Source organism: Lathamus discolor, chromosome Z, assembly GCF_037157495.1.
Source record: "Lathamus discolor isolate bLatDis1 chromosome Z, bLatDis1.hap1, whole genome shotgun sequence".
Taxonomy (NCBI): domain Eukaryota; kingdom Metazoa; phylum Chordata; class Aves; order Psittaciformes; family Psittacidae; genus Lathamus; species Lathamus discolor.
Genome location: NC_088909.1, coordinates 73941671 through 73953246, shown reverse-complemented (window position 1 = coordinate 73953246; position 11576 = coordinate 73941671). Strand labels below are relative to the sequence as shown.

At 41.1% G+C, this 11576-nt stretch overlaps 1 protein-coding gene across 1 annotated transcript; it reads left to right on the top strand.

Annotated features, from left to right (window-relative positions):
• The first annotated feature begins 130 nt into the window (after window positions 1-130).
• On the top strand, window positions 131-7026 carry CZH9orf40 (chromosome Z C9orf40 homolog). The gene is made up of 2 exons (XM_065663184.1): window positions 131-532; window positions 5683-7026. The coding sequence occupies exons 1-2, from the start codon at window positions 131-133 to the stop codon at window positions 5839-5841; spliced, it is 561 nt and encodes a 186-aa protein (XP_065519256.1). The 3' UTR covers window positions 5842-7026.
• The last annotated feature ends 4550 nt before the right edge of the window (window positions 7027-11576 follow it).

Sequence of the window (11576 nt, the reverse complement as noted above, 5' to 3'; positions counted from 1 at the left end):
GCGCGCTGCCCGGCTTTCTCTTGGTCGGTGAGCTTTGCAGTAGACTTGGTCCCCTGCGGCCGAGCGCGCTCCGCCCCTCACCGCGCGGCGGCGGCGGGGGAAGGAGGAGGTGGGCAGGCCCGCAGCGCGCATGTGCGCCGCCCGGCGGGGTGGGCGGCAGCGCGGAGCCGGGGGTCGCGCACCTCCCGCGGCCGGCGGCTCCATGGCCAAGCGGCGCGCGGAGCCCTTAGTGTGTCACGTGCCCGTCAAACGGCTCCTGCGCGAGCCGCCGCTGCCGCGCGCTCCCGCGCCCGAGCGGCGCCCCCGGGCCGAAGGGGGGGGCGCCGGCCCTGCCGCCGCGAAGCGGAAGCTGGAGGAGGCTGAGGCGCCGCCGGGCAAGCGGCCCGGGCTGCGCGGGTGCAGCCCTCGCGGAGAGCAGGGCGACGCGGGGGGCCGGCGGCGGCGGCGCGGCGCGGCCGGGGTGCCCCAGGAGCCGCGGGCGGAGGAGGGGCGCGCGTGTGGCCAGGGCAGAGAGCGCGCCGCCATCGCTGAGGTAACGGAGCGGGGCTGGGAAGGAGGGAGGCCTCTGTAGAGCGTGCCGCGGGGCTGCCGCTGTGGGCGGGCCCCGGCTGCTCGCCTCGGGGGGGAGAAAACACGGGGTGGGCGATGCTGGTGGCGGCCGGGGCGTTACCGCGGGGGCCAGTGGGGAAGGCCGCAGGACGTGAGGGCGGAATGCCCCTCACCCTCGGCCCGCGGTCCGCCCTGTGCCCTCCGGTGTTAACTGTTAGTCGGCCTCTTAAAAGTTTCAGTTTTCGTTTCTGCTCAAGCAAAAGAAGTAGCGTTTCTAGCTCTTCCCTGCCCTTCCTTCCTCCCGAAACACTGATGGGAAACAGCTTGTAAGGAGTTCGCTTTAATTAGGTTTCCCTTCAGCCGCATTCCCATCTAAAAGTATGCTGGGGAGCTTGAAGAGTTCATTTTGATAGTGCCTGTGCTGTTTTAACTTTGCGGGTCAGGTTTGCGACAATATCTAACAATTTTTTAACTTACTGTTTGGGATGGCTGTTTAGTAGCAATACCAGAGCTATTTTTCACCTGAAGCATCTGGTGAAGGCAGTGGGCAGGGGAAGGGGAGCAGGTATTTAGTGATCAGGGTGTACTGGAATGCACAGTGCCTTTCTGAAGTTTCTGGTTTACTTTTTAACAACATACATTCTTCTGCTTGGTTTTGGCCACAGTTTACACATTAGGCCAGAAAACAAAATACTGTACTAGGAAAATTCTAGTTTTGCAAAAAATAAAATACTGGGTCAGCTTTCACAGCTGTCTAGAATTTTGACGTATGTAAACTCACCTTTCCTTCCACGTGGACCTTTTCAGTAAGACCGAAGTATTTGATCCAGGAATGCAGAACCAGCAGAAACTCTATAGTCAGGTTGAATGGGCTTTGAACTCCAGTTTTAGATTCTGGTTTGGAGCACATTCTCCTGGAAGGCATGCTAAGGCACACGAAAAACAGCAAGGTGCTTGCTGACAGCCAGCATGGCTTCACTAAGGGGAAATCCTGCCTGACCAATTTGGTGGCCTTCTATGATGGGGCTACAGAACTGATGGACAAGGGTAAAGCAGTGGATGTCATCTACCTGGACTTGTGCAAAGCGTTTGACACTGTCCCACACAACATCCTTGTCTCTAAATTAGAGAGACACCAATTTGATGGATGGACCACTTGGTGGATAAAGAACTGGCTGGATGGCCGCACACAAAGAGTTGTGATCAATGGTTCAATGTCCAGCTGGAGACCAGTAATGATATGATTCTATGATTCTAAGTTGGGGACTTTGATTGGATAACACCCACCTATGGTCTGTAAAGAAAATGGTGGCTTTTCTTTCTTGGGCTTTGCCTTATGGTGTTTTCTTGGTTGGCTGGTTGTGTTTGTTTGTTTGGGTTTTGGGTTGCTTTTTTTGTGATGGATGGTAAAATTGAAGCACAAAGGAACTGAAGGGAAAATTCTATGGCCTATGAAATCATACATCCTTTTTAGGCTGTACCTTTTAAGCACAAATATATTTTTCATTTTTGAAGAGAGAATGTTGTGGTTTAAACTGATCCACACAGCTTGTTCACTCACTTCCCCCCCCCTTTTTTTCTCCCTCTTTCTTTCCTCCCCGCTCCCCCGCCCCGCTCCCGGATGGATGGGGAGGAGTATTGAGAGAATGTAACTCCCACGGGTTGAGATAAGAACAGTTTAGTAACTAAGGTATAATGCAGATCACTACTGCTACCACCAATAACGATAAAGGAAATAACAAGGGGAGAGAAATACAAGACCTCACCACCAGCCGACCGATAACTCGCCCCATCCCACCCGACTGAGCACCGACCGATACCTAGTCCGACCCTGCAGTGTACCAGCCCTTCTGGGTAACTCCCAGTTACCTCCCTGGGCATGACGTGCTGTGGTATGGAATACCTCTTTGGCTAGGTTGGGTCAGGTGTCCTGTCTCTGCTTCCTCCCAGCCTCCCCTTGTCTCTGGCAGAGTATGAGACTCACAAAGTCCTTAGCCAGAATAAACATTACTTCGCAACGATTAAAAACAATCAGTGTTATCAGCTCTCTTCCCAGGCTGGAAGTCAAAACACAGAGCTGCACCAGCTACTAAGAAGGAGAAAAATGGCTACTGGTGAACCCAGGACAGAGAACAAGCAAAGGAAATTAAAAAGTTGTGCAAGCCTCTACAGAACAGTTTTACTTCATCACAGATAGGATGCTGAATTCTTTGCTTTTCCCTAGGGTTACTAGGCATAATTTTGTAAGCTTTAGCAGTGGTAGGAAGGCAATAAGTCCATTGGATTTCCACAGAGTAAAGAGTATTCTCTATAAAATATTTTTGTAGGACTGTATGTTTTAACAGGTTGGTTCAGTATTGTGTCCTGTAAGTACAGTTTTGGCCTTAAAAATAAAGCTTGCTTAACGTCATGCAAGAGTTTTTTCCATTTTCCTTGTGTCCTACCTTTGCATGTTTTCAATTTTTAACAAAGATATTTCGGATGGTGATTTTTACATCTTCCTGAAAACACAGCTGTAGATTGGGACTATTCTTTGCTGTTTTGTGGATTGTATAGGTTCGTTACAGTAACAAGCATGATCAGCACGCTGCTAATTTCACAGTTTTTGTTAAAGTTACAAGCAATGCAAATTATACTACAGTTGTCCTGAGTGTTGTGGTTTAAACGGATCCACACAGCTCGTCCACTCACACCCCCCCACCCCTTTCTTGCCCTCCCCCTGCTCCTGGAGGGATGGAGAGAATTGAAAAGAATGCAACTCCCACGGGTTGAGATAAGAACAGCCCAGTAACTAAGGTATAACACAAATCACTACTGCTGCCACCAATAATAATAATGATAAAGGAAATAACAAGAGGAAAGAATACAACACCTCAACACCAGCCGACCAATAACTCGCCCCACTCCCCCCAGCTGAGCACCGACTGATACCTTGTACAACCCTGCCATCCCTCCCTTCCGGGTAACTCCCTGTTACATCCTGGGCATGACGTGCTGTGGTGTGGAACACCTCTTTAGCTAGTTTGGGTCAGGTGTCCTGTCTCTGCTTCCTCACAGCCTCCCCTCATCCCCGGCAGAGCATGAGACTCACAAAGTCCTTGGCCAGAATAAACATTACTTAACAACAATTAAAAGCAATCGGTGTTATCAGTTCTCTGCCCAGGCTGGAAGTCAAAACACAGAGCTTGCACCAGTTACTAAGAAGGAGCAAAACGGCTCCTGGTAAACCCAGGACACCTGAGAATAAATATTATTTGAGTTCTACTTGCAGGCACACCTTTGCAACTAGAGTTGCAAAATTAACTTTGTAAAAATTAAACAATTTCATCCACAGATACTGAGCTTTTATATCTCTGAGCTTGTGTGTGTTACCTACTACTGTGAGCAGTAACTTATCAAAATATAAGGGAGTTTGGATTAAACATGGGGAAAATTTGTAAGAATAGCTGACAGTTTCTAAAACTCCATTGCTAGATATTTTTTCCCAAAGAACTTGTTAGCCACCTGCCTCAGTGTGGGTGACATTGCCTAGGTTGGAATACAGACTGGAAAATCTTCCCTTTCACTTTGTTGTTTGTTAATGCTGTGCAGTACAAAAATTACAGTTTACAAGTATCTTCATGCAAATGTGTACAGCTACTTACAGTTTGGCTTTCTTCCAGTTTCCATGTAATCAATCCTTCTGTTCCTGTGGCACTAAACCACTTAATTGGTTTTGGTCTCAATTCCCATTAATGGTAACTTTGGCTCTTTAACTATCCCTGAAGACAATCTTTTCCTAGTGAGCAAATTCACATTAGTAGTACTGTATAGGCACACAGTTTTCTTGCTGCTATGAAATGTCTACATCTTTCATGCTTCCCTTAATTATTACAAACCTCAAATAACAGAGGGGTTTTGTTATGAAAAAAAAAGGTTAGCTAGTACAGGAAATTGTAGCTCACAAGAGGTTTTTATGGTAACCAGTGGAAACAGATATTCTTTAAATGGAAAGTATGGTGAATTTACATACTTCTCTTGGGGAGTGTGGGGGAAGCATTATTTTGCAGTATCTAAGAGGGTTTAGGGACAATACTTACTGCTGGTTTTGAACACTAGATTTTTTTATTCTGTTGTAGAGCCAGCAGACAAAGCGTGACGTTTTTCAGCAACCATACCAAAAAAAGTTACACCATTATTTGTTAAAAAATACTTTTCTAAGCACCTGTTGAGAGGTGCAACATTAAAATATTTTAAAAATGCAATTGTATGTTAGGAAAAATAAAAACCAGTATTATACAGAAGTGCATTATTCTAGGTTTGTGGCAGTATTCAATGTTCTTACATACCAGAAGAACCTGTGTGCTCAAGACCTGACTTAAGAATTCCTATCATGTCCATAGAAACATGCACATAGTGGCCACTGCTTATAACCACACCATATGTTTATAAACATACAGTGTGTTTTCTAACAGAGATAAATTTAAAAAAAAATAAAGTGCCATATTAAAGTAGTAGATAAGTATGTGTTCCTCCAAGGTTTTTCTGATACTACTTAACAGTTCTTAAAATGTATCCTCCCTGCCACTAGAAGAGGTATGCTTTTTTTTCACATGTACTTGAGTACAAAATGTAGATACAGAAAAGAAGAAACAGAATGTGGTAGAAACACTACTCAATGCTTTATTTTTGTTGCAGGTAACATCCTCTGAATTGATGTAAAATAGCTAAACACATTCTTCTGAATACCAGCTTCTAAATGGGCATGATATTTGTATATCATTGTGAGAAGAAAAAGTAGTGAATGGTTTTGTATATGGAGTCCAATAATTGCACAAGTTTTACAGTATCATTGTGTGCAAATGCTGCAAATTTAAGAAATTAATGGAGCTAGCCAGAGTTTGTACAGTAGTTTATAGCGAGAATATTTGAAAAGACTAAAGTAAATTATGACTTGGTGGAGATTCTGTATGGTGTTTTCCTTAGAAAGAGCTTGTATTTTTTCTGTGTAAAATTATAAAAACTTTTAATATGAACAGCTAAGTAAGTTTTCCTTGTTCCAGGTTTTTTTAATAAAAGTTTCTTTTGTATTATTTTGTACTGCTGTGAAACACATTAACACTTTTTTGCTTTTTTGTCTGTCTCTTTTCAAAGCCAGAAGAAGAATTCTGTCAGTATAACTCATTCCTGTATTGGAGAACACCATTGCCTGCTATTGATTTGTCTGATATTCAGAACCTAGATGGAGAGACTCCATCAGAAACTAAAACTCCTCCAAGGACTGATACCATGGAGACTGAAATGGAAACCTGATCAGTTGTTTCGTGGTTGTAACATCTACTCGCAGGAAACTTGTTTCTATTTGGATTCAGGGGTTTTTTTGCTTGGAAGAAAACAGCATGTTTCTGCCTTCTTGAAGAAACAACATTATATCAGTCTGCAAAAGGAAGTGCGAGTTATCTAAGTGGATGGGATAATTACTGTTGGGTACTTAATAGTAAGCTGTCTGGAGGAGTATAGTTTAGGCTATGATGTTTGGCAAGAATGCTTGAAAACACGGTGGCAGGCTAAAAGAAGACTACAGAAAATTAGGGGTTTGGGATGCAGTTAAAAGAAATAGGTATGTCACATGCTGAAACGAAGTGGAAGATCATTTTGCCTGTCCTGAACAAAAAGATGTGACTGTGGTACCCAGAAGTGAAATATTTATCATGTGAAATAAAGCACACAAACTGTAGTGATTAGTGTAGAGATTTCTAATGTTGTTTTTCTGGTTGCTTTTATTACATGTGTGATAGCTAAACCAAAAAATAAGAGCCTACCAAAACTAGACGGAACATTCCCTTTTCTATGCAAACCAAAATCAAGTGTGGAAGAGAGGGGGGAAAAAAAGGGGATCTTTTCTTCTGTAAGCTGACACTGTTCTGAAAGTTTTTCATACTTTCCTTGCGAAAAAGTTTTTTCACCTTCCCCTGTTCAGATTGCCTGAAGCAGAAGGCAGACAGCTTTTAGGTTTTTGGTTCATTCTCAAGTTAATGCTGTTCTTATTCTATATAATGTTAGCTCTGAACCAGCGGGTAGCATCGAAATGGCAGGTGTGCATGTCAACAAAAGTTAATACAATATAAAATTACAACACAAGACTTCAAACTTAACTGACTGAGGTGTAGTTTCTGCAGACTGTGGATCCTGCAAAGAATTTTTACAGAAGTTCACTGAATTAGTGGGGCTTTTTTTGCTGTGAAATAATAAATTTAATGTTTGTCTCCTGTAATTTATTTGCAAGTTGAAGTACATTTAGAAATACTTGTCTTTAATAATAGACTTAAGTTGTATGAGTCAGACTTTGCAAACGTGATTTGTCTTTAAGGATAGGAAACACTGTATTTTTTCTGGAGTTACTGAAGAAAACAACTTGTGAACTTTATTTTTTTTTTAAATAATGTATTTTTAATGATGCTAAAGGAAAATAAAGTTTTGCCTGTGTGTATTTGAAAACTTTGGGAATATTACTGTGTGGAGTTCCTGATTTTATATCTTAAGATTGTTGCTTCTGTAACTTTGTCATTTTGTTAGGTCTTTTTGCTTAAAACAGCATGTCAGCCTTCTTAGTAAATATTTGGAAACTTATTTTCAGTATTTGTGCTGTAAGGTATCCCTGTGTATTCACTGCTTATTTGTTTAGATTGTTAGGGTCTCTTAGTACCTACGGAAGAAAGGAGGTGATTTATTAACAAGCCTTTCATGGTGCTTGTTTGGATATGCTCCTACCTGCTGTCAGGTTAGCTGGATACATAATTAAACAACATTTATTTTTCTCACACATTTTTAATTACATTTTTAAATTCCAAGTACATCAACTTGTCATAGGAAGTACTTTAAAAATGTTTTTTAATATACTCCTTTTCTGGCAAGAATGCAACTCCAATTTCCCATTTACTATAACTAAAATAAATTAATGAGGAAATAGTTTTGTTAATTCATTGAGGTGTGTGGTTTGGCTTTGGTTGTGGTTTTTTACCCTAGGTAATATATGCATTCTTATATTTGTGAGATTTAAATTTCACACCATTCAGTATTCTCAGGGGGTTTGAACTAGGTGATCGTAAGGTCCTTTCCAACCCTAACTATTCTATGATAAGTTAGTATCTTTGCAAATATAACTTAGGTCACTCTCAAATCTTCTTGGAGCTTTATACACAGGAGGTATGTCCTCGCAATAGACTGCATTTTAATGCTGAAATCTGTCTCGAGTATATTCACAGGACAGACCAGGTTTTATTATTGTCTTTGTTCCATAACAAAATAAATAAGCCCTTTCCAACAAATTAAGTTTGCACTGTGTTGTAGGCCATATGCTTACTTTGTCTGCAATTACGCTGTAGGCAAGCACTTTCCTCTTAGCTTGTTCCAGTCATGGGCTCTGGGTAATGTGCTGGAATGTTACAGCTACTTCCAGAGAATTTGCTGAGCTGATTAATTTTTTCCGTTTGTCTGTTTGCAAACAGAGGCAAATTTAAAAGCCTTGGAAAACTTTTTGAAATGAGCCTGAGAAGTTGGGTTATTAGGAAGGCTGGGCAAGGTAAGGGGGAGAGATGCTAGATGACATAAAGTGCATGAGAGCTGCGAAAGGTGTGACTGAGATGTGCCATTGTTCAGTGTCTCGTGTTTCCAGACACCATGTGTCACTGTGGATTACTAACACACTGGTTGTGACTTCTGGCTCCATTTTTCTAGAGGGCTATTCAAGGGCTGTACCTAAACTACAAGTAAGCTCAAGATGCTTTGCTTTGCAAGTGCATTCATACCCAGTGAGAAGAAAAAGTTCTTTTGAAGTAACAAAATGTCAGCACACATTCTAAGATAAATCAGGAGCAGCATAATACCTACTAACTGATGATCTTCATTTGAATCATAGAATCATAGAATAGTTTGGGTTGGAAAGGACCATAAGATCATCTAGTTCCAACCCCCCTGCCATTGGCAGGGACACCTTCCACGAAACCATGCCACCCAAGGCTCTGTCCGACCTGGCCTTGAACACCGCCAGGGATGGAGCGTTCACAACTTCCCTGGGCAGCTCATTCCCTTGCTTCACCACCCTTACAGTAAAGAACTTCTTCCTTATCTCCAATCTAAACTTCCCCTGTTTAAGTTTTAACCCATTACCCCTTGTGCTGTCACTACAGTCCCTGATGAAGAGTCCCTCTCCAGCATCCTTGTAGGCCCCCTTCAGATACTGGAAGGCTGCTGTGAGGTCCCCATGCAGCCTTCTCTTCTCCAGGCTGAACAGCCCCAACTTTCTCAGCCTATCAGATATGTTCTTAAACTTTAAGGAGAAAATTGTTTATATGCTCTGTAGGTAATTGGGAGTTTGCTTTTCCCTAAAATGTTTCCCTCTAAAAGGAAGAACCACTGTCACAAGTGAAGAAAATATATGGTGTAGCCACAGAGACCATCTAGGTACTTCCCAGTTTGAAAAGGGTGTTGAATCTGGAAGTAGCACCAGTAAGGTTATGGGCATACTGATGAGAAATGAAATGCTGGAGTTAGAATATGTTTCAGAGCACATTTAAATAGCATGACTGCCTGCCTTTGTAAATTTTCTGCCTCGTTCTAAACTTACGGCCTGTTTTACATGGTCTGATTCATGTTTATTGATGGTCTGCACTGTATTTATGGTTCCTGAGATAGAAACACCTCCAGGAGCTTTTTAACGCTCACTCAGAATCAGGAAAGTGAAGAACTACTGTGAAAACTAGGCTGCGTTGGTGACCATGTGTAAGTCGACTGTGGCAGGGGGGTTGGAACTGGATAATCTTAAGGTCCTTTCAAACCCTAACTATTCCATGATTATATGACTGTGGTAGAAAAAAAGAAGGAAAGAGAGAGGGAAAGATAGGCAACGGTAAGTAAGTGGCATAGCAAGTGGGTGCAAGCATAGTTGGCAAGCAGACCAATGATATGAAGTAGTATTTTCAGCACAGATCCTTCATGTAGAAAATAAGAGTCTGATGTATGTTTCCAGGTGCCACCAAAGATAGTTACTGTCCAGCGTTTGGCAGCTAATTATGGTTACATCAGATTCATTGCGGGGAATTCATGGCTCTCTTTTTGTGAAAGCATCTGGTGGCTACAGTAAGCGACGTTAGGCTGCACAGACTTGTTTGGTATAGCAAATCTTATGTTCAAAGAAGCATTTCAAAATAGCTGGTATGCATGGTCTGGCTTAATTATTTCCATGCCTACAGTTATAACCTTGACTCTAGGTGGCAATATACATACACAGTAAACCACAGTGGATCTGGAAACGGTTTGGGGTATGCTTTTATTCTGAACTGCTACTGAAAATTCAACCAGTGACATCATGAATATTAATCATTTCCTTGCTGTGATAGATAAATGAAGGCAGATCAAGTCACAAGTTCCTCATTATAAGGTGAACAAGGTGCTCACCATAACTGGACTAAAAACATTCCGTCAAGAATTCTTGGTTCCTCTCCTGTTTCTCTCTCCACACACCCCCAAAAAACCTCACAGCTCTCAGTTTGTTGGCATTAGTTCTCAGGACTGTTTCCATCAGTTAGAACTGGAAAGCAAGCTTTAGCCGTTTGTGTGTTGGATGGATAAACTTCAGTTGCTGGCTGAAGGCTACCTGAAATGTACTAATTAAAAATGAGGAAAAGGTAAGTGCTAATCCATAAGAAACATAACTCATGAAGTCATATTTAAATGTTGATACATAGTTAATGGTATATTTGAACTGTATGAGAAAATTTCAAATACAGGTTTTCAAACACTCATTAAAAGGTTGCTTATTTAAAATCCCTATTTCAAGCTTCTTGTATTAGAGAATTTGATACTGATCAAGCAAACTATATTTTAATTACTGGTATTTAATGTGCAAGTGAACTCATTAATAAGTGTTTTAAATGCTCTTGGCCTTGACTTCTTAGTAACTTCTAAGTACTCAAAATACCATTTTTGTTCCTTCTCTTAAAGCTCATAACTGTTTCATTACTGAAGGGAAAAGTTTTCTTATTACAGATAAGTTACCATTCCCAGGGCAAAAAATTGTGAAAGGAGAATGGAGGCAAAGTCAAATTTTTGTTTGTAAATTTATTTTGCTTTTAAGAATTACTGTGGTGAGTTTTCCTGGTTTTGTTTTGTCTTCTTTCATAATAGTGAATTTTTGAAAGAAGGGATATGGACTGGCTAAACATTAAATTTTTTTCCTCTTTTCTTATATGAATACCCGGGGTTCATGTTTAGATTGGAATATGATGAAATAAATAAGTGTCTTACCAAGTATGAGATTGAGAAAAGTAAACAAAACCACTATTGTACTATCTTCAATGAAGTGTAAGCCAGAGGAAACTTTTCTCATGCACAACTATGAATGGAAACGAGCCACATCTGTTCTCTGTCCTCTGGCACAGGTGAATTGTGTAATATCCTTCATCTGAGCTGCACACAGTGCTCTTCTAATTAAATATATTTCCTTTTGATGCTTTAACTTGTAGAATATGAAATTTGTCTTCAGTTTCTTTTACTTCTTGGCATTTTAGAAAACTAATTTTGCTTCTGACTGCATAGAAAGCAATTATTATGTATGAACTACTTTGCCATAAAACAAGCTACCAAAATCCTACGGTTTCATGATTGTCAGTTGTAAACTACAATTATTTTTTTTATCAAATAATGACAAAATGTTTCATCTGCATATCCCATAATAATGTTTTTCTACTTCTACCTTTGGGGAATTGGAGAAACCTGTGATTGAAAAGAGGAGTCTCCAGACAAACCTCTGTGTTTCCAAATGTGTAATGTGTAAGTACAGAGATACCAAAGACAGCTTTTCATTGTTTAAATTGAACACATAAAAAAATAATTCTAAAGTATGATCATGAAATACAGTAGGATATGACAGGGAAAGGTATGGCTAATAAGCAAAATACGTTTATACTTTGGACATTAATAGTAATATCAAACCTGGAAGGGAAATAGTAACATGTTTTCATTTCTGTGACATGGCAAGTGTTCAGAGA